The sequence below is a fragment of the Tamandua tetradactyla genome, chromosome 5 (assembly GCF_023851605.1).
Source record: "Tamandua tetradactyla isolate mTamTet1 chromosome 5, mTamTet1.pri, whole genome shotgun sequence".
In the NCBI taxonomy this organism is placed as follows: Eukaryota; Metazoa; Chordata; class Mammalia; order Pilosa; family Myrmecophagidae; genus Tamandua; species Tamandua tetradactyla.
The window spans coordinates 6,607,166-6,630,920 of record NC_135331.1 but is presented as its reverse complement, the minus strand read 5'-3'; the positions used below and the strand labels follow the sequence as shown (position 1 = coordinate 6,630,920).

General features: G+C 43.1%; 1 protein-coding gene and 1 long non-coding RNA gene across 4 annotated transcripts in view; one reads left to right on the top strand and one right to left on the bottom strand.

Moving 5' to 3' along the window:
* Positions 1–10,092, top strand: part of TMEM132B (transmembrane protein 132B) — a 403,264-nt gene extending 393,172 nt beyond the window's left edge. For all 3 annotated transcript variants that reach the window (XM_077159552.1, XM_077159553.1, XM_077159554.1), the window contains 3 exons: positions 1,679–1,949; positions 3,680–3,871; positions 4,797–10,092. In XM_077159552.1, the coding sequence (XP_077015667.1) occupies positions 1,679–1,949; positions 3,680–3,871; positions 4,797–5,945 (1,612 nt within the window). In that variant the 3' untranslated portion in view covers positions 5,946–10,092. The remainder of the gene's footprint in view (positions 1–1,678; positions 1,950–3,679; positions 3,872–4,796) is intronic.
* Positions 1–23,755, bottom strand: part of LOC143683499 (uncharacterized) — a 52,680-nt gene that overhangs the window by 16,909 nt on the left and 12,016 nt on the right. The gene's annotated exons all lie outside the window — the stretch shown is intronic.

Sequence of the window (23,755 nt, the reverse complement as noted above, 5' to 3'; positions counted from 1 at the left end):
GTCTTAAAGGGCTCCAGTAAGCAACCCTACCTTGAATGGGTGGAGGCACATCTCCATGGAAACCACCTAATCGAAAGTTACCATCCACAATTGGGTAGATCACTTCTCCATAGAAATGATCAAAAAACTCCCAGACAGCAATATTGAATGAGAATTAAAGTACATGACATTTCTGGAGTACACAACAGATTCAAACTGGTGCAGATGGCATACTGTAGAGAGTGGCTTTAAGGAGGTAGATGGAACTGACCGAATCTGCCAACTGTCCACGGTTGAGGCTGCATTTCTCACCACTCTGAGCCTTGTTTCTTTGTGTAGAGACAGGTGTGATGATAAAGGTGTCAGCTAAAAATGGCAAATAATGTAAGCAGGGGGCAAATAGCCTGGGCCTGGACCCTGCCTGAGAGGCAACTTCTGCTGCAGCTTTGGCTGAGTTGCGCCCCTCTGCGGGTAGCTTCCTTGCCCACCTCCCCTGTATAGTCCCAAGATCAGCCAAGCTGATGCTTGTGGATGGTGTGGGGTAAGTGCTCGAGTCATGCCTGCCCTCATCCTTACAGAGCACAGAAACCTGGAGCTTGCACATAGTAGGTCCACCTTAGTAAGTGTCGGTTGCTGCCCCTGTCTTCCGTGACACAGCCACCCAGCCACAGAGGATCCAGGCGAGTCAGCCAGCCACCCTACAAGACCTGTCAGGAAAGGACAGAGGAAGGTATGTTTTGAGGGGAAGGTTCTAGAATAGCAGAACCAGATTGGATTTCTCAGGGTGGGTTGTGAATAGCAAGCATCAGGGGGAGAGCATTTGCTGGTGTGGTCAGGAAGGGAGAAGCAAGGCCCGGGCAGGGGAGCAGAGTGCCCACACTCCAAAGACACATTCCAAATATTCTGCAGTGTTGCACAGCAGCTATGTGCCTCCAGCAGGGATTCCAGGTAGAGCAGGGGTTCCAGGTGGGAGCTGGGAATCCAGGTAGGAGTAGGGATTCCATGTGGGAGCCTGCAGTGGGAGGAGAGATGGGTTCCTCCCGGCTTCAGGACCATTAGTTCAGAGGGACCATTTCTGCAGTGGTGAGAAGGGCCTCAGCCAAGGTGGAGATTGGATTCTGAAACCCTTCCAAACCTGTGAGCAGTAGGCCATCTTTGCAGGGAATTCCTAAAGAACCATTCCTGCATGTCCTGACACCTTCACCTGTTGGTTTCTCAGGGCACACTGGTGGTGAAGGAAAGGGATGGTCATTACTATTTTCATTTCCGAGGGGAGGGGGAGGTCGGGCTAAGGTCCCACAGGACAGCAAACGGCTGTTCCGATGAAGGGTCTCACGCTGACTCCTCTAGGCTGGACATCCTGCCTCTGCCTCACACAGGAGATTGTTGTAGAGTTACACGTCTCAGGGCACAGAGGGCAAAGCCACTGCCTCTGCACAGTGCTGGGGCCTGGACCCCCCACTGCTGCCACGGCCCTGCGCCAGCCTCGCTCTTGGCTCCTGTGGCCCAAGCCCCACAGCCCACAGTGACTCCCCCCAAAGCAGCTTCCGAGTGAACACAGCCGTGGGCCAGCAGGGCCAGCAGGGAAAGTTGCCGTCTCATTTCATTCCGGATGCCCCAGCCACGTGGAGCTGGAGAAGGGGGGCATGGCACTTCCCAGTTAGGGGTGCTAACTCTGCTTGGCATGTGCGTTTTGCAGGCCCACCCGGGAGAGCGAGGACGAGGATGAAGAGGAGAGGAGGGGCAGGGGCTGCTCCCTGCAGTACCAGCACACTGCCGTCCGTGTGCTCACCCAGTTTGTGGCGGAGTCACCCGAGTTGGGGCAGCTCACCTACATGCTGGGCCCTGACTGGCAGTTTGACATCACTGACCTTGTGACTGATTTCATGAAAGTGGAGGAGCCGAAGATTGCTAAACTGCAGGCTGGCCGGACCCTGGTTGGTCGGGAGCCAGGGATAACCACCGTGCAGGTACAGCCTGGATGCTGCCTGCCACCCACCAGCGCTGGCCCAGTTACCAGCTGGAGGCCACGTGGGGTGTGCATGGGAGCATACCCGGTGCATGGCAGGAGGTGGTGCGTGCACGTGTGTAAGGGAACCAGGAGGGAATTTTAGTAATTTAAGCTCAAATTAATTTTTGCATTTTAGTGAGAATTGAGATATCTAATTTCTTTCACCAGTGAAAGCTCAGTGATGCACACAGTGTAAGCCATTGTCTCTCCCTTAAAATGCTCCACTTTCTTCATATCATGAAAGGAAGGCTGCAGAACATGTGAAGGCTGGTTTGTTTTTCCGTCCTCAAAGTGTAGCCCTTCAGCCATATTATTAACATTGAACAATGGACAAATTTTTTTAGAAACAATGTATTTGCACTAAATATAATAAAACCCTCCATAGTTAAATGTTTTCTATTTTACTATGATAATAGTAAAACTGTTTTTTCTAGCCAATTTTGACAGGGTAATTATGCAAAAATGGTAGCACATATTCTTTTCATCTGAATATAAAATATTCCTGCACACCCATAATTAAGTCACCTTTTAGATTTTGCCCAAGTTAATTTTAGATAAAGCCACATGAAACGGGTTTTATACTGTGTTAGTTTTCTGTTGCTATCTGACGAAAGACCACACTTAGCAATTCAGAACCACACCTGTTTCTTAGCTCAGATATCTGTAAGAAGCTGGGCAGCCCCTCAGCCTCTCTGCTGACTATGCTCTCAGGTGGGGTGGGGGTTTCCGAGAGGAACTCGCTTTCCAGGCTCAACCTGTTAGAGAATTCACTCCTCCCACGAGATCCCTGTGTGCTTTCGGATTGTCAGCGGGGGACCATTTTCTGCTCCCAGAAGCCGCTCACCCTCCTCCCGTACCCTCTCCTCCATTTCAGCCACGGCGCATCAGGTCTTTCTCATGCTTTGCATCTCTGACCTCCCCTTCTGCCATTGTCCAGGGAAAGTCTCGTTTTTAAGGGCTCATGATCACATAGGACCCCTAACCCAAGATAATTCCGTATCTTAAGGTGAACTGTGCCTTTTAACAAAACGTAACAATGGGAGTGATTGCTGTATTCACAGGTTCCAGAGTTAGGGTGGGACGTCCTTGGGGGGCCATTCTAGAAATTCTTCCAACCCCATTTCTTTCTCCAGATTTTAGTCACCACTGGTTGTAAACTAGTTGGCTAATTGGGAGGGGTGGCCTCTTGGACACTGTGACCACCCTTTTCACGCTGGGTGACAGGCTTTCCCATTGATGACACAATGGCCCATGCAATCGGTATTGTTTTTTCCATAGTGAACCTATAATTGCCCACCAGAAGGAATCTGAACAGGAGAAGATGGCAGAGCACTATTCCTTCCATTTTTACCACATTTCTGCCGTTTTCAAAGTATAAAAATATTAGTTGTTGGAAAAGCACTGTGCTTTGAGTGCCTCGTAACGAGATGGGCCTTCAACTGTCCTCAGAAAATGCACTTGTGCTATTGGTGCGTGAATCGAGGGTGAGAAACTGGCCAGAGTAAACTCTGTAAACTCCTTCCTTTAATGGATGCAGTTCAACAGTCAGCATGGCCCATTCCTAATCCATTCCCTTGAGTGCCTTCTTTGAGCAGAGAATTGGGAGAACACACTGAAGGAGATGTCAGTTAAGGAGTTTAAAATGGCTCCAGGGAGCAGAGACCTGAACTTTCCCACTTACTTTTGAAGGTCCTTTCGCCTCTCTCTGACTCCATCCTGGCTGAGAAGACAGTGGTCGTCCTGGATGACCGCGTCACTGTCACAGACCTGGGCGTACAGCTGGTGGCTGGTTTGTCACTGTCCCTGCAGCCGCACAGAGCAGACAGGAGAGCCATCGTTGCAACGGCAGCTGCCCAGGATGTTCTTCGAGCCCCACAGCAGGTGAGATCCCAGAGGGCCCTGTGTCCACGGGCAGTTGAGATGGCTCTCTCTTTATCAGGCCCTGTAAAGGACAGCACTCAAGCACTTGCAAGGACCAGTGATTCCTGAAACTCCTTCCTTCTGCTTATCCATTGTGTCTTGTCTCTGAGTAAAGTGCTCAGTGGCTTGGATAAATTGTCCTGTTTTATGCCTTCACACATTGACCACCTGTTTGCTTTCCAGTGGGCCTCTCTGAGCTAGGTACAGTCTGCTGCTAGACTATACACAAAGGATCTCTTGTTTTCACTTTTCCCAAAGCAGGTGGTTTGTGGTACTTGGAAATTCTCTTTGAGCTACTTGAGCAAGCATGGCTAATAGGCACCAAATTGCTACTGTTTACTGCAATTATTGTCAACTGGAAAATTCTGCTCCATCGTTAAACTTTTATCAAGTCAATTATTAAGGTACCAGGGGGGCTGTGTTTTTCAAGCAAGCCAGTCTTATAAATGCATCTTTTTCCTTAGTACTTCCAGCCCATGTATGCCATCATCAGCATTTACTTCCTAATAAAGAATGTTTAATGCAATATTATCTTGAGTGGTAGCCTGGTTAGTTGTACCTGAAATTGATTCGGATAAATTGCCTGATTTTTCAAATGTTTTTGGAAATGTCAAAGTCAAATTCAGTTGTATATGGCATACAATACATTAATATATGTTCTGTGGCATTCATTGAAGTATATTATTTGTCCCTTACCCTAGTAGGGCTATAGTACATTATTGATGCCAGTTGAAGGCACGTCAAAAACTGCTCAAGATTATTAATCACGGGAGTTTATTTTTATCAGTCTGTATATTTAAAGAATAATATATAAGAAATCATATTTGTGTTTGCACATTGGAAGGAATCTGATTATAACATAATGCTTTGGTTTCATTTTTCTTAGGAAGCAGTAGTCAGTTCTTGGATTTTGTTCAGTGATGGTTCGGTGACACCTTTAGACATTTATGATCCCAAGGATTTTTCGATCACTGTCTCATCATTGGATGAAATGGTGGTATCTGTTCAACCAAACCTTCAGTCCAAATGGCCAGTTGTGGTTGCAGAGGGCGAAGGGCAAGGGCCCTTGATTAAGCTAGAACTCATGATCAGTGAGGCTTGTCAGAAGACCAAGAGGAAGAGTGTTCTTGCTGTGGGTAAAGGAAATGTCAACGTCAAGTTTGAACCAAATGTGAACGAGCACCAAGGAGTCACCAATGATATCGATGGCATAGCTCGGGAGTATAAAGGCCACCTCAGTAATTCCATAGAACGTGAAGGAAACCAGGAGAGAGCAGTTCAGGAGTGGTTCCAACATGGTGCATCCATTGGCCAAGTGGAAAGCACCAACAAAAGCACAACCTCACAGTCCCCCATGGAAGGAAAGGACAAGAAGTTACTCAAGAGTGGTGGTCCAAATGCATTCACAAGCTTCCCCACTCGAGGGAAGTTACCAGAGCCCAATAACCCTGGTGACCTGACAGTGACCTCCAGGGGGTTAACTGACTTGGAGATCGGCATGTACGCCCTGCTCTGTGTCTTCTGCCTGGCTATTCTGGTCTTCTTGATCAACTGTGTGGCGTTTGCCTGGAAATACAGACACAAAAGGTTTGCTGTGAGCGAGCAAGGCAACATCCCCCATTCCCACGACTGGGTGTGGCTGGGGAATGAGGTGGAGCTTCTGGAGAACCCCGTTGACATGACCCTCCCGTCGGAGGAGTGCACGACCATGATAGACAGAGGGCTGCAGTTCGAGGAGAGGAACTTCCTTCTCAACGGCAGCTCCCAGAAGACTTTCCACGGCCAACTCCTCCGACCTTCTGACTATGTCTATGAGAAAGAAATGAAGCCTGACCCTATAAATCCTTCAGCCCCAAAGAGGAAGAGAGTCAAGTTTACTTCCTACACCACCATCCTGCCAGAGGACGGCGGCCCCTACACCAACTCCATCCTATTTGACAGCGATGACAACATCAAGTGGGTCTGCCAGGACATGGGGCTGGGGGACTCCCAGGACTTTAGAGACTACATGGAAAGACTGCAGGACCAGATGTAAACTACTTTCTTATGTTCGTATTCACCTTTATGCCTTCTGTTTTTCGAATGGTGGAGCAGTGAGTTTGATCAGCAATAGGGGATGATTTAACAAAGCTCCATTGGTGGTGGTCTGGCAGGATCCTTTGTAAGCAAGTAGCAGAGGCCTGGAGAGTCGAAGCAGCTGGGTTTTAATCTGGGCAATGCTTCTAAAACAACCACATGTCAGTACTGGAGAAATTCTAAGCCAGCAGTTTTATATACTGCCTGGTACTAGTTCAGTGCGACTGTAATAAATCTGACCCCACAGACAATTGTTAGTCATCTCGTGACATATAGCCGTTTGGAATTAGAAAAGATTTGGGTGTGGATTTTTCTATTCTAGACCTTTTAAAGCACAGTGGACATTTCTCGCCCTTGGCCTGAGATTAGACGTTATGTGAAAGATAACTGAATGTAGCTCTCCTTATTTGTTATGAGCACGGCTCATTATTTTTATATACATTTGCGCCTGCACTTGGTTCCTTTGACCTCTGGAATTCTTTTTGAAACACAACGAGAAGAACTTTGAGACATTTCTTTGAGATGTGTTGGATTTACATGTGTGTTTTATTCCCTGGGATTTGCCATGTCATGTTATTTCCTGGGTATCCATACATGATGTCCGGTGTTGTTCGGTTTCCCACACTTCAGTGTTTAGGGACAGTGTCTAAGAAGCTTATCCTTGCTTGGTCTTTCCTTCTTTCCCTTGTTGAACTTCCCCTTAATGAACCTGGGCACGGTTTTTAATTAAAATTTAAATAATATACTGTGAGGGAGGGCCATCTCTTTACAATTTTCTACATGAAGCTTGCAAAATTTGAAGAAAGGTTGTGAATCGCAAACATTTATTTTTATCCTCTCCCTGTTGTAGATTCTTGGGATAAATCCTGGGGTCCATTTCTGAGCATAGCAAGTCCTCAAAATAGCTGGTATGTGTACGAGTGCTTGGTGGCCAACATAATTTATTATCCAAGCTGAAATCTAAAAGTAGAATTGATATATGCAGAAAGGAAATTGCCTAGGAAATACCTGCCCAATAGACCTCCCTTTTTTTACCAGAACAACAGTTAAAAAATAAGTAAGTAGAATGATGTTTCAACCCAGAGGATAGAAATCCATCCACACTGTGTCCAAAAGAAAACAGAGAGAATCTTCATGTTTCTGGCAGAGATGAATCCTTCATAGGGAGTATACTGAGGGAAATAAGCAATGGGGTTCTCAAAGGAATCCCCCCGAAAAAATGGCTGTCCCAGAGCTCAAGGAACAGTTGTTAGGAAAAACCACAACAACTGGAAAATCAGAGGAGCAAGAGTAAAAAAATAATTCACCTCCCTGTATAAGTTTTAAGTACGAAAAGTTATTTATAGAATAGCACGCGTGGTATCAAGCAAGCAAGAATTCCAGATTAGGGAAGTGTGGCAGCATTTTTATTTATCAAGATGGGATTGCTTGAAAGACAGACTCTGGGCTAGTATGCCTCATCATAAGCTTTGTTGATCCATTTGCATCTCTAAAAATAGAATATTGAGGATCAAAAGTTAGAAGGACCTGCAGGAGCCAGCCAAGGCACTTCTGTGGCAGCCGGTGGCTGATGACTGAGCGTGGTATACCCCCCATGGATGGGATGGCACAGCCCGCCTCCCCCAGGGTCTCATCTCCTTGGCAGCTGTAAAGCTCTTCCTCTATCTTGTGCCCATAGGACTACGTTGTGTTTAGGGACGGTGCACAGGTTACAGGTGAGGTGTACCTGATAACCGAGGCAGTTATTCAATTGTCCCGTAAGAGTTATGGTGAGGCTTAGGAACCAAAGCTGGTGTAACCTGCCGGAAATCCTTCAATTTGACTAGAGAATGAACCCAGGAGACCCAAAGCATTCACTGCAGGAGTTTTCAAGGAGATGACAGATGCATTATAGGAAGAGCTCCTCAGTTAGCCAAAGGAAATCGCCACTGCTGTTCAAGGGTTTGGTGGAGGTGGCCCCAAACCAGCAGTGGAGGGCCAAAGAGAAATTCACATGCCAATTAGGGCACAGTTATATGAAAGCAACCTGTTCCTCTTATAAGACATTGTCTGTTCTCTGTCCCTGGGTTCTCTCCAGGCACAGGGGGATTCATTTCCAAAACAGAGGGTCCTCAGCTCACAGAGCAGGCTGCTTCCTACTGCAGAGGAAGACTTGGGGTGTGTGGTGTGGGAAGCAGGGGAAGTAAAAGAACCTATCTATCTGGGTCCATCACTAAGGCAGTATGGAAATTAGAGCATGTCCTGTGTTGTGTGAGCCCTTGACGGGGTGCAGGAATAATAAACCAGGAGGTTAACATGAGCCAGGGGTTCCTCAGCACAGCTGATGAGTGGGTCAGCAGAGTGACCTCTGTTCCTCTTTGTTCACTTCTGCAAAAACTCATACAGGAGAATAAAAAACAAACGGAAAGGCTGGGGAAGGAGTCTCCTTTACCATACAACACTCATTTACACACACACATGCACGTATGTGTGTGTGTGTGTGTGTGTGTGTGTGTGTGTATGTGTGAATACTCAAAGAATGATAGAATAAATTATTTACTGGACTTTCAGTTCTCAGATTTGGCACGGACCCTATTCACATTCACAAAATTTGATTGAAATTTTCTCTAAGTATTTTAGGCTGAGTAGAATCCATGGGTTATATCACCTTGTTTTCCACCTAGTGCAATTAAAACAAATGGGCACTGCATCCCAAAATATCTAAACCAAAATGGGGGTGGGAGGGGATGAGATAAATTATTAAGTCTCGAAATCCAATTCCCTGGGGCCTTACATTTGCCTGGATCTCCTCCAGCTGTGTGTAGCTGAGATGGCCATGTGATTAGTCTGAATGAGTAACTTGAACCCAGCAGTGTTTATAACGGCCCCTCCTTTACCACAAGAGCAGATGTGCAGACCCGTCCTGAGGCTGCACCAGCTGGGCAGGCATTGGGTCATGCACAGGGAGGTCCAGATGCTACATGGGGGCACGAATTACCTGGTAGAGACAGTGAGATGACAATTCCCAGGCTCCCAAAAGGCCCCTGCAGGGACAGAGTGCAGGGCTCAAGAACCACCTGCCAGAGGAAAGAACTGGAGTTTCCTCCTGGTATGTCGCATTTGACAGAAAGCAGGAAGAGAAGACCCTTGAGGTTTCTCCCATACCACCTAGCAAAGCCCACAAAACACTGTGTGTACCAAGAGAAGAGAAACTTAACTTCCTAGCTGTTTTAGACTGCACACCAGCTAGGTTAAGTTTCCAGGCTAAAATCTTAAAATCTAGCCAGAAAGTTTCTATTTGAAAACACCAATGCAGGGAAAATGATGGATTATTCCCAGTGCCGCAGCTTTGCACCTTCCTGGTTTCTAAGTTTTGGGTGGTCTGCCTTTGTGCATTCCATGCAGCATCCTTGTTTAACTCTTTCCGAAAGGCATCTCCCCAATGTTGGGATGCTGGGACCACAGTCAAGTCTCTATCCATCAGAGAAGGACTCTGAGTCCAACAGCCGCAACCACAGAGGACACTTCCAGCCAAACTCTACACTTCGTGGCACGTCATCTCAAAAATGGCCTTGGTTCTCCATTTCCATCTCTGTATTGACAGGATAAATGGCTTATAAACTAGTAACCATCTCCTCCATTACAAGCATTTGTGTACAATGTAATGTATATCTGTTATGTAAAGGATAGAATGGATGGTGGAAAAGTTATACTAAACAATGGGTAGCAGATATATATGTATGTAATATAGGCAGAATATTATAACATTGAGAGGCGTAGCAGAATTAAGTACATTTTGAAATAAAAGCATGCAAAGCTGTAGCTTTTAAATGTACAGACATCCCACTCAAAACTGTCTAAACTGATGGGTGAAACATTGAGATATAACCTCGGGAAATGCACTGAATTGGGAATCCTGTCCTGGAGAGGACACGGCTCATGCTGAGTTGTTGATGGAAATGCCGGAATGTTTTGATCTCACTCTACATCACTGTTGGATTTTTTTCCCTTTTATTTTTTTCTGGGAATATTTCAGAAACAAAGTGACTTCATTTCCCCATATAAAGGTATATTCTAACCACAGGGTAACTCATCATTTTTAACATAAAAATAAACATTTAAATATTCTTTGGTGTTTCATTATTTTATCTACACATTCTCGTTTCCGTTTTAGCATCTGCATGGTTTGACTGTATGTATGTTTTATTTTCAGCCACAGGTTTTGCCGCCCTTGATGTAATGCAAAATGGAAACCAAAAGAAAGAGATTTTTAAAAGTTGCAAAGTGCTTTTACCATCTCATTGACTGTCTTAGTATAGCTGGGGTAAAACTTTTCTCCAGATGTCTCAGAAAGAGAGTCTCTCTCTCTATCTCTGTCTATCTCTCTGTCTGTCTATTTCTCTGCCTATCTAATCTATCTATCCATCTAATCTCAGCTGAAATGCATGGTGCATTGGCTTTTGGGCAGCCCCTGACCGCCATCTCCCTTTTGATGGTCAGTTTTGTGTACGTGTTTGGGGCAGGGGCTGCTGTGGACTAAGCGTCAGAGGGGAAGGCTGCCATAGACGGTCACCTGAGGGACTGTGCACTGCCAAGCCCCCACCGACTCTCTGTTGGCGTGCATGCACTTGCTGAAACTACCAATGTCATCTTTGGCTTTTGGCAAATGTCACCCCTTGCTTTCATGGTGAAAAGGGAAGTCTCCTTGGCAGTAGCTTGACATGCCATAATAAATATCCTATTTCAAAGCTGGTCATTTTCCAGGGTCTTACAGATGTGATTTAAGTAACTGGGTGTAAACACAGCAACTGGCTGAAATTGAGGCTGTGAAGTAGCAAGCTTTTCTGCCCCTAAAACGTTGGCAGCAAATGAGCCAAAATGCTTTCCCAGGTGACCCGCCCCACCTCTCCGATTCTGCACCTTGGGCAATTGTTTCCCACTCACAGTCTCATCCTCTTTTTTTTTTTTTTTTTTCTGAAATGTAGGATGACTGAGCCATAGGCCAAACGGTTCCCCCACCCCTCACTCTCTACGCCTCTCACAATCCATATGTGTGTAGTTTGTTAAAATTGATTTTAAAAAGAAAGGTTGGAATAGGATCTGGGAAAGAATGCACCCTTTATATTTAGTTTTTGTGTATGTGCAAATGCAAATTCTGCATCTCAAATTTTGTTGACGTTGAAATTCTTAGTGCCTGTTAAATTTGTTTATGGTTTTATGCATTAAATGAGTTATAGTGGTGGTGGTGGTTTGCTTTCAGGTATTTTAAAAATAATTTTAAACTTCAGGAAACATTTTAACCTGGGCTTTCAAGTTTTATGGACAATTCTGTGACTCGGCATGTGAGCAGGACACTGTCACCTTCCAGGTGGAAAATCAGTAGTGGGCCTTGAAATCCATCAGGGAAATTATCTTTTCAGTCCAAAAAAGCATCAGCATTACCAGTTCCCCAGACTGGACAATCCTCATGCTCATGAGTTGGCTTCAAATGTTCTTTGGTTTTAATTGTTGCACTAGATCAGTTGTTCAGATGGGAAATTTTAATTTTATTTAAGGATTGAAGTCTGGCCGTTGCATACATCTGCACCGCCCAGCAGAAAAGAGCACCTTACAGCCAGCTGGATGTTGCTTTGGAACTCGAGTCTATGCGATGCTGACTTTTCTGTCCACTTGAAAATATTTTGCTTCCTTAGGATGGCTTAGTTCGCCTTTAACCTGAAGCTCCTTTCTTTACTTCTTTGGCCAAGGAGCATGAGCAGCTTTCCTGTTTTCTGTCATTAGGCTGGAGCTACGTTGTCAGTTCTTTTGTAACTTAATCTAACTCACAGAATGAAATAACAAAATGTAAGTGTAGGTGCTGCCCACCCGACATAGCTACTTCACTCAGAGATGCTTCCTTAGAGAGTGTGCCTTTCTTTCTGTATGGTGATTGCCTTGGGATCTCCGTTTTATCCATGTATCTTCCCACGTAGTGCAGGCATTTTCCATCCATTCCTGTTACATCCTGCAGGCTGACAAGGGAAAAGCCTGCATGAGGTATGCCTCTCCAAGTATCTAGCACAGCCATTTCTCTGAAACGGTGCTGCCAATCACCACAGGGCACGTCTGTAAATTTGCAATGAGCTTCTTGGTTGCACCAGTGCAATGAATTGTCCCATTGCAGCCAATTCATGTGGCAGGAGGTGCCAGGATGGCAGAGGGAGCGGCTGAAGTACAGCCTCTTAGCACAGACCACCAAGCAACTTCCTTTCTGTCATTGTCCTCCACAGGAACCTTTGTTTTAGACTTCTAGCAGGACATCAATTTAAAACGCAGTATGTATTCCAAGAACAAAGCCATTGCTGGACCCTAGTACAAGTGAATTTCTAGGCATGCCCCGTGCATCACTGTGGGTTTAAGGAAATGCCCGAGCTATGAAAAGCAGGTGCTGAGAGTGGAAAATTGTCATAAAAAAGGGATCAAGCCCAAAGGGGAGGAGTGGTTACAAGACATTGAGATATATTCCCGCACACCGAGTTTCATACTGCAGACCTGGGCTCTCAGCGGGAGGCCATGCATGTCTCAATGGCAAGTGACTATTGCAATGCTGCTTGTTATATAATACATGTCTAAAAGGCATGCCGTGTGCTCACAATTTAAATTTGTAGCCCAGCCGTTAGTTCCCAGCCTCAGACTCTTCTCAGGCCCGTGGATCAGATGGAATCCATACAGCATAGCCATCCACACTTTTTGGTGGTTTTAAGGCAACAAAATGGTGGAAACGAATGTTGGATTGAAAGGTGTTACCCCCTACTTCCCATATTTCCGAACTGAATTCTTTTCCCTGGTGGATGCCAGACGTTATAAACAGAGCATGCTATTATAACACTGTGCTGCTATATATACTTTCTGGTTGTAAAGTGTATCGCATATTACCCATGGTTTTCAGTATGAGCTGTCGTATGATGTTCCACAGTATATTGTACAGGCAATTCCACAAATTTTGACATTGAAGAAATAAAACATGTTGGATGATTCCTTGTTATAGTAAAAAAAAATTAATGGGTAGGTTCTAGGAAGTCATCTCTTCTTCAAATAGGTGTTCATGAAAGGAGAGTAAGAAATATTAGTTCTAGCCTGGAGGCAGCTATGTCTTTAGGTCTTTGATGCTGGCTTTTGGCCAGCACGTTGAAAATTATAGAAAAGAATGGCAGAAGTGTGAGGACAGGATTCCAGGGGAAGGAGGCTTGCCGGGGTGGCCTGGAGGAGATATTCCAGCCGCATAGGATGTTGAGCCTTGTCCTCCTTATCACTACCCCTCTCTGCATTAGGATGGCACCTTCCAGAAAGGAGACCGCGTTGGCCCAGGAGTGTCTACAGCTAAGGCATGCAGACTCAATCTGGGGAAAACCTCGAGTCCATGTTTTTCCTTTAAAACTTACAAAGTTGCATTTTAATGAGAGAAAAAGATTTAGTCATAGATTTGTCCCTGCCAGGGAGGGGAAGTCAATCCTCTATAACTAGAGTGTTGGCAGAGCTAATGAGTTACATTTAGCTCCATAACAATGAAAACATCTCAATATACCTGGCCTCTACTGTCCTGTAAATTCTAACCAGGAAAAGACCTGCACCCCTTCCCAGCTCCTGCCTTTTACAGTTTGTTCCCTAAACTGGATCATGCATCACTCACTTACCCTCTTTCAAAATTCAGCGGGAGAAAAGCAAGTGCAAAGGCAAATGTCAGGCTGGCGTTCTCAGGTAACTGTCAACCCGAGCCTACAGCCATGCTGCCTGCTTCACTGCAGCGGCTGCAGGGGTCTGGGCAGCTTCTCAGCCAGCAAAGTGATCAGCAGCACTTAGATAGAAAAAGGTGTTTCTTAACAACCTTTCTTCCCTGCTGCAAAGGGCGATGACGGTAGCTCGGCCTCCAGCATGCGTTCTGTGCCCGTCTCTCCTCTAAACAAGGAGCTGAAGCAGAGCTCAGGCAGCTGCGTCCTGGAGCATGCCACTTTGGAGCAAGGTCCATCTACACAAAAAAACCACAAACACCGCAGGTGAGTCTCCTTGGCAAATTAAACTCGAATCTGGACTGAGCCGACCATGAAGGAGAAAGCTGCTCGGTGCCACAGTCCAGTACGGTCAATGCCATCAACTGATGTTTCGATATTCTCATCTTTCAGATGATGCTTGCCTTGAAAATTGTCCAGGTAAACGCGTGCATTGAGCATGCAGATGTTCTTGCAGTAAACCTGCAAGGCTAAATAATAAAGGACAAGGTTGGGGTGGATAGTCTTAAGTTTTTTTTTTTTTTTATCATATTCATTGAGGAGCTTGTATTTCTAACTTTTCCTCATTTTGGTTCCTGAAATTTCACCGCCATCTATGACTTAGGAGCTTTCCAGGAATCAGAATATATATTTGTCTTCTTTACAAGTTATAGCGTCTTTTGACTCTCTGTACCCTGGGAAGGTGATCAGAGATGGAGGGGAAACTGAGAGCCAGTGGAGGCACATATTGCTGCTTACCACCCTTACTCCCTTTGGGCCAGACCTGTTGTTGGGGAGAGAGTCCTTCAGGCTTAGACAGGAAGTGCTGACTAGTCCTCGATGCTCCAGGGGCCGAGGTACCATATCTGGGGAGGACCTTTAACCTGGAAAGGTATTTGGTCCTAACGTTTTCTTCTCTGGGATGCTGTGGACTCCCTGTCATTCCTTCCATCATCTGAAAGCCGTGCCTAGAGTCTGGAGACCTTCACCAGCCCTATGGCAAGCCAAGCCCTATACCCAAGCAGGACCATTTTATTTTAGACTGTAAACTGTGAAGAGGACACCCCATCACCCAAAACGGTTACAGGTGTATTTAACTGCCTACGAGATTTAACATTATGCTAACTTCAGCCATTGTTAAATGTAGAGCCAGCGACAATTTCATGCCATTTGAAAATAATTCAGGTAAAAGTTTGCAGGTAAAAGGCAAAACAGGGTTCCAGGCTGAGCAACCAGAAACTCCCAAAGGCGAGATGCCCCGTGTGCTTACATGCAGGAGGAGAATGTGTGGGAGCTGGACTGGGTTGGAGCTTCCCTGAGGAGCTCGGGATTTAAACTGTGTTTCCTGGGGTGGCCGGTGGCAGGGGTGGGGGTGCCGTTCAGCGGACCCCCAGATGGAAAGAGACTCCTGGGGGGGAAGGTGGTCTGAGGTTTCCCTTGAGGGTGATGAAAATACTTTGGACTTGGATAGAGATAGTAGTTGTACAGCACCCTGAAAGCACTGATGCCTCTGAATTTCACATAAAATGGCTACTTTAATGGCATGTGAGTTTCACCTGGAGAGAAAGAAGCAGGTGAGGGAGAAGGAGAGAACGAAAAAGAGACCTAAAGTCCGGGGCTTGGGTGCTGGGGTGTTTCCCCAAAGCTTTCTTGGCATCAAGGAGGTGGGAGCCTGAGAAGCAGCAGCAAAGTGAGTAAGTCCGAGGCACAGGCAGGACGGGATGCGGTTGGAGCAGGTGTGGGCAGAGTGTAGGGGAATCGGGAGTAAAATGGAAGCTCTGAGGAAGGGCTTCTGTGCGTCGTACCGCGGTGACTTCTTTAGCACAGCATTTCTCCAAGTGTGCCACAGTTTTGAAAACTGGCCTGATTGGATGATCTGTGCAAACCAACCAACCAACAAAAAACACTGAAAAACGATTCTTTGGAACATAACCGCTTTGGGAAATGCTTTTTAATCTTCTTGCCTTGAAAAGATTTTCCGAGTACATCTAAGCCTTAAAATGGAGAAACAGTTTAACCACGGAGAAATATTTCAAGCGTTCTTTGACCCCGCTTTGTCAATTAAGTAGCCACTGTATTTTTTCAACTTTTTACATTTTAATTAATTCATTTTAATTTGCTTACTTTTTAATTACTGATTACCTTTCAACTTTTTACATTTTACAAAATATTTCACATTTACACAATTTTTCAACTGTTTACATTTTGATTCAGTCATTACTAATTTGCTTACTTTTGGCTAAAACCTATTAAAAACCCTTAAGGATTGAGTGTATGTACACTTTGAGAAATGCAGCTTTAGAATGTTCTCTCACTATTGTTTTAAATTCGGATTCTACTCTTGTTATCATTGACATTTTCGGGAAATAAAAGGGTAGCACGCGGAGAGGATGGAGCAAGGGGAGGTGGGTGTCCAGAGTTGTTAGAGCAGCCGCTTCGCTTTGGATCCCAGAGATTCTTTGCTGGGCTTAAAACACACACCTGAGATGGATGAACATCGAGGTCTCACCCAAACCACATGCCACTCGGTTCAGGAGCATGGCGTGGGCCCGGAGGGGGTGAGAAAATGTGGGCCCCCATTCAGCTAAGCAGAAAAAGTCAATGCTGTGATAAAAATTGATTTTTCCTGGCACTGATCTGTCTCACACTGACCCACACAGTAAGCAGACATTCTCATAGGAAACTTATGTCATCTCCTTTTACCGGGGCTTCTTATTTGTTTGTTTGTGAAGGCTACGTTGATAAGAGTCACTTGCCACGGAATTCACCCATTTATAATGGACACGTTGGTGTTCTTTCGGTATACTGTGCCATTACCAGGCGATTTTAGAACATTTTTGTCCTCCCTTAAGGACACTTCATACCAATTAATAGTCATTCCCTATTTCCCCAACTCCCCTAACCCTAGGCACCCGTTAATCCACCGTTTGTAACTACAGATCCCCCTATTCTGGGCATTTTCATATAGATTAACTCAATAATATGAGGTCTTTCAAGCCTGGCTTCTTTAACTTGGCATAGCCCATATTAGTACTTCATTCTTCCTTACGGCTGAATATCATTCCACTGTGTGGATAGACCACATTTTTAAAAAAATGTTTTATTGAGAAATCTTGACACACATAAAGTTCATACATAGTGTACAATCAGTGGCTCACAATATCATCATTTAGTTGTGTATTCATCACCATGATCATTTTTAGAACATTTGTATCACTCCAGAAAAAGAAATAAGAAAAAAGAAAAATTTCTTACATCCCATACTCTTTACCCCATCCTCTCATTGACCACTAGGATTTCCATCTACCCAATTTATTTTACCTCTCATCCCCCCCTATTATTTATCTTTTGTCCTTATTTTTTAATTCATCTGTCCATACCCTGGATACAAGGAGCAGCAGATGGAAGGTTTTCACAATCACACAGTCACAATGTAAAGGCTATATAGTAATACAATCGTCCTTAAGAATCAAGGCTATTGGAACACAGCTGAACAGTTTCAGGTACTTCCCTCCAGCCATTCCAAATAAACCATAAACTAGAAAGGGATATCTGTATAATGCATAAGAATAACCTCCAGGATAACCTCTGAACTCTGTTCGAAATCTCTCAGCTACTGAAACTTATTTTGTCTCATTTCTCTCTTCCCCCTTTTGGTCAAGAGGGCTTTCTCAACCCCTTGATGCCAGGTTCTGGCTCAGCCTGGGATTCTGTCCCACATTGCCAGGAAGATTTACACCCCTGGGAGTCTTGTCCCACATACAGGGGAGGTCGGTGAGTTCACCTGCTAAGTTGGCTTAGAGAGAGAGGCCACATCTGAACCACAAAAGAGGGTCTCTGGCGGTGACTCTTAGGCATAATTATAAGTAGGCTTAGCTTCTTCTTTGCAGGAATAAGTCTCACAGGGGAGAGCCCCAAGATCATCAGGGTCTCACCCTACTGATTTGTTTGTCCCCACAGTTTGTGAGAATATCAGAAATTCCCCAAAATGGAAAGTTGAATATTTCCTCTTTTCTTCCCTGTCTCCCAAGGAGACTTTGCAAATATGCCTTTATTCACTGCCCAAATCACTCTGGGATTTATTGGAGCATCACACAAACCTGGACAAACCAACAAGATCTCACACCTATTCAAGATTCCGTGTACTTAGATAGACCATGTTTTAATTATCTGTTTATCAGTTGATGAGCACTTGGATTATTCCCATGTTTTTATTTATTGTAAATAATGCTGCCATGAACTTTTGTTTTGCAAGTTGTTTTTTTTTTTTGCATGTGTGTGTACATGTTTTCATTTCTCTTGTATATATGATTAGGAGTAGAGTTTCTGGGTCGTATGTTAAGTCCATGGTAAACATCTTAAGGAACTCCCCATCTGTTTTCTATATATTTGTACCAGTTTACATTACCCCAGTGAGTGCAGAAGGGCTCCAGTTTCTCCACATACTCTATCTTGTCTTTTTTGATTTAGCTGTGCTAGTGGGTTTGAGGTTGCATTTCATTTTGCTATTGATTTAACTGTCCTGATTGGTAATGACGGCGACCGTCTTTTCATGTGGTGATTGGCCATTTGTATACCTGCTTTGGAGAAAGTCTATTGAATCCCTTTGCCCATTTTTTAATTGGGTTATTGATCCTTTTATTAAATTATTTATTCTGGATACTTTGTCAGATATGACCTGCAATATTTTCTTATTTTCCATGGGTTTTACCACTTTCTAGATAGTGTCCTTGGAAGCAAAAAACTCTTAATTTTGATGAAGTCTAATAGATCGATTTTTTCTGTGATTGCTTGTGCTTTGGGTTGTATCTAAGAAACCACTGCCTAATCTACAAAGATTTACACCTATGTTTTCTTATGAGCGTTTTGTAGTTTCAGCTGTTACATTTAGGTCTTTGATTCACTTTGGTTGATTCTTACATGTAGTATGAGATAGGGACCCATGATCTTACCTTGTTGCCCAGTACAACTTGGTCCTGGGGGCCTCCTCAAAATCAATTGACTCATAAATGTCAGGGCTTATTTGTGGGCTCTCATCTCTCTTCCATTGTTCTATGTGTCTATCCTCATGTCACAACCCCACGGTGTTGATTACTGTAACTTTGTAGTGTGCTTTGAAATTGGGAAGTGTGAGTAGTCCAACTTTCTTCATTTTCAAGATTTTCTAGGCTATTTGTGTTTCTATATGAAATTTTAAGATCAGCTTGCCAATTTCTGTCAAAACCTCAGCTGAGATTTTGATAGGAATTACTTTGAATGTATGAATTCATTTGTGAAGCATCACCATCTTTACAATATTAAGTATTCTGTTCCATGAATATAGGATGTTTCCCTTAGATCCTCAAATTTTTCAACCATTATTTTGCATGGTTTTCAGAGTATACATTTCACATTTCTATTGTGTAATTTATTTCTAGTGATTATTTTCAATGCTGCATAAAATAAATTGTTTTAATTTCATTTTAGTATTGTTCCTTCCTAGTGTATAGAAATAGTATTGATTGTTGTCTATTGATCTTGTATATAGTAACCTCGTTGCACTTGTTTATTACTTCTAATCGGCTTTTTATGAATTCTTAAGATTTTCTATATATAAGATCATGTCATCTGTGAATAAAATAGTTTTACCTCTTCCTTTCCAAACTGGATGCCTTTTATTTTATTTGTTTCCCAAACTGCCCTAGTAAGAGCCTTCAATATAATTTTGAATGGAAGCAGTGAGAGTGGGCATTCTAGGCTTGCCGTTAGGGGGAAGACTTTCAGTTTCAACATTAATTATGATCTGTAGCTTTTGTGTAGGTATTCTTTATAAGGTTATGCAAGTTCCCTCTATTTTTAATTTGTTGATTGATCTTTTCATGAAGAGGCATTAGATTTTGTAAAATACTTTGTATCCATCTACTGAGATGACCACATTGTTTTTGTCCTTTATTCTTTTGACATGGTATATTACATTATTCTTTTTTAATTCTGACATTTTTCATGGTGAAATATAATGCATATACAAAAAGTCAATAAATTTCCAAGTACATTGTAATAAGTAGTTATAGAGCAGATTTCAAAGCTTGGAATGAATTACAGATCTACAATTTCAGGTTTTTCCTTCTAGCTGCTCCAAGACACTACAAAGTAAACAGAAATATCAATATAATGATTCAGTAGCCATACTCATTTGTTAAGTTCTAATTCTATGTTTTAACTCTTCCTTCTCCGTGGATCCTTCTCCCAATCTTTAGGGATATTTGGGCTGTGCCCATTTGAACTTTTTCATGTTGAAAAGGGTATCAACAATATGGGATGGAGGATGGAACTGTTTGATATTCTTGGACGGATTGGCTTCAACTTATTTGGCCTGGGAAACAGCTGAAGGTTTTAGGTTTCTGGAAAGTAAACTTAGTGCATGAAACTTTAGTAGAATTCAGATAGAGCCCTGGGTGCTCTTTAGGGTTAACAGGAATGATGTTGTTTGGGGCTTGGTAAACCGTGGCAGTAAACACTCTCTAACTGAAGTTTGCATAAGAGTAGCCTCCAGAACAGCTTCTCCATTCCATTTGAACTCTCTTCGACACTGATACCTTATTTTGTTATATTTTTCCCCCTTTTGGCCCACAAGGCATTGCACATCCCATGGTACCAGGGCCAGGCTCATCTCTAGGAATCATGTCCTATGTTGTTGGGAAGACTATCCCCCTGAATGTCACATCCCATGTAGCGGGGAGGGTTATGATTTTCCTTGTAGAGTTGGGCTTAGAGAGAGGCCACCTTTAAGCAACAAGAGGGTCTCCTGGAAGCAACTCTTGGGCATAATTATAGGTGGTTTTGGCTTCTCGGCTACAGAAATAAGTTTAGTAAGGGTAAGCCTCAAAATCAAGGGTTTGGCCTTTTTTCTTGGGAGTCCTTAATGTTTGAGAGAGAACCAGGACTTTCCCAGGTAGGAAAGTTTACTAGTTCCATATTTTTCCTCCAGTCCCCTTAGTGCTTCTACCAATACCTTTAAATTATTATAGCCTGGGATGTATCTGAGGAAACATTAAACTGTGCAGAATTTCAAGGCCTCGTTTCCCTTCTGGGCTCTATGTGTTTGGATTGTTGAAATGAGCTGTCCAGGCAGGTGGATTTAAGTTGTGTGTTATGGAAGATTTAGGATCTAGACAAACTTTCTGCCTTTGGTCTCGTGCAGTAGAAGAAGCTCTAGAACACATACACTTTCACCTTTGCTCCGTATTTTCATTTACCTTAGTCCCAGCCAAATCAGCATCATTTTTATCTCTAATTGAAGCCTGACCTCATTTTCAGTTCTTTAACAGTTGTTTTATGTGGTAATGCTGACTTTCCGGCCTGCAGAACTCCAGCTCCGAGTCTCAGGTATCACACAGGTACTCCAAACCATATCATATTTGTTCTTTTGTTCCTGACTTATTTTGCATAATACAATGTCCCCAAGGTTCATTCACTTTATTGCATGCCTCATGATTTGGTTCCCCTTTGTAGCCACACAATATTCCATTATATAATATATATTACAGTTCATCTTTCTGCTTCTCAGTTATTGTACCTTTGGCTCTTTCCATCTATTGGGCATCATGAATGATGTCCAAAATAAACCATGTCTTACAGTACCCTCACTTGGTTGTACAATCAGCATCAATCTCAATTTTAGATGATTTTAATTGGTCCAAAGAGATAAAGAATCAATAAACACAGACTCCCCAAATATCAAATCAAACCTCCCCTTATCACTTGTTCTTCCACCCCAATTATTTACCCCTGGTATTGCTGTGGTACCATAGATGTTTTCCAGTTAACTATAGACCATGGCATGCAATATTAGTTTTCCCCCTAAACCCTTCTATTATTGGCTCTTTGTACAAGATCAAACCTTTGAAGAACTTATCTATAACTGTAGAGTTAATAAATGGGATACATGATTCTATATAACCCCTTTCAATCCTATTCACCTTCAATATGGCAATGCTACTTATAACCCCACTAATGAACTTCCTTCACTTCTATTTATTCCTTACATTTAAGTTCAACATCATTGGGTAACCATTCGCCCATCTTTAGCTTTGGTGTACCTGTAAGTCCTCTATATTCTACACTGTAGAATATCCGTGATGTCAGTTCATGGGCACTAGGATTCTTTCCATCTTTTAGCAATTGTGAATAATGCAGCTATGAACATCAGTGTGCAAATATCTTTTTTGTTTTAATTTATTAATTAAAAAATTAAGAAACAAAATAAAACATCAACATACATAATCAGTAATTCACAATATCATCACTTAGTTGCAGATTCATCATTTCTTAGAACATTTGCATTAATTCAGAAAAAGAAATAAAAAGACAATAGAAAAAGAAATAAAGTGAACACAGGAAAGAAAAAAAATATTATACCTACAATTACCCCTTACCCCTCACTTTCATTGATCACTAGCATTTGAAACTAAATTTATTTTAGCATTTGTTCCCTCTATTATTTATTTTTATTCCATATGTTCTACTCCTTTGTTGACAAGGTAGATAAAAGGAACATCAGACACAAGGTTTTCACAATCACACAGTCACATTGTGAAAGCTATATCATTATTCAATCATCATCAAGAAACATGGCTACTGGGACACAGCTATACATTTTCAGGCAGTTCCCTCCAGCCTCTCCATTACATCTTGAATAACAAGATGATATCTACTTGATGCATAAGAATAACCTCCAGGATAACCTCTCGACTCTGTTTGGAATCTCTCAGCCATTGACATTTTGTCTCATTTCCCTCTTCCCCCTTTTGGTCGAGAAGGTTTTCTCAATCCCTTGATGCTAAGTCTCAGCTCATTCTAGGGTTTTTCTCAGTCCCTTGATGCTGAGTCTCCGTTCGTTCCAAGATCTCTGTCCCATGTTGCCAGGAAGGTCCACACCCCTGGGAGTCATGTCCCACGTAGAGAGGGGTAGGGTGGTGAGACTGCTCGTTGTGTTGGTTGGAGAGAGAGGCCACATCTGAGCAACAAAAGAGGTTCTCTTGGGGGTGACACTTAGGCATAAATTTTAGGTAGACTTGACCTATCCTTTGTGGGGTTAAGTTTCATATGAACAAACCCGAAGGCTGGGGGCTCAGCCTATAGCTTTGGTTGTCCACACTGCTTGTGAAAATATCAAGAATTCAACTTGGGGAAGTTGAATTTCTCCCCGTTCTCACCATTCCCCAAAGGGGGCTTTGCAGATACTTTTCCACTCACTGATTGAATCACTCTGGGATTCATCAGGGGATCACTCTGGACAAAGCAGTAAAATCTCATGTCCTACCTGAGATTCCAAGTACTTATGGCACTCAATCAAACTATCTACATAAGTTATATGAGGAAATGCACTAGTCAAAATATAAATTTTGTAACAAACATTTTTTGCTTTAGTCTCACACATAAGGTGACATTTTAAAATATTAATTACCATCTATTTTCAGCACCCTGCAATAATGACATTCCTTTGTTCTTCCTCATGCAAAAACATTTTTAAAATTGTACCTTGTACATTTCACTATTATTATACACTCTAGGCATTCCTAGATTATACCATCTCAATCTTTAACATCTGTCTTTCTTTCTGATTTCATTTATGTCCCCAGCCCTCCTCCCTCTATCATTCTCACATGCAGCTTCATTCAGTGTTTTCACATCATTGTATTACAGTTAGGTAGTATTGTGCTGTCCATTTCTGAGTTTTTGTATCCAGTCCTGTTGCACAGTCTGTATCCCTTCAGCTCCAATTACCCAATATCCTACCCTATTTCTATCTCCTGATGGTCTCTGTTACCAGCGAAATATTCCAAGTTTATTCACTAATGTCAGTTCATATCAGTGAGACCATACAGTATTTATCCTTTAGTTTTTGGCTAGTCTCACTTAGCATAATGTTCTCTAGGTCCATCCATATTGTTACATACTTCATAAGTTTATTCTGTCCTAAAGCTGCATAATATTCCATCGTATGTATATACCACAGTTTGTTTAGCCACTCGTCTGTTGATGGACATTTTGGCTGTTTCCATCT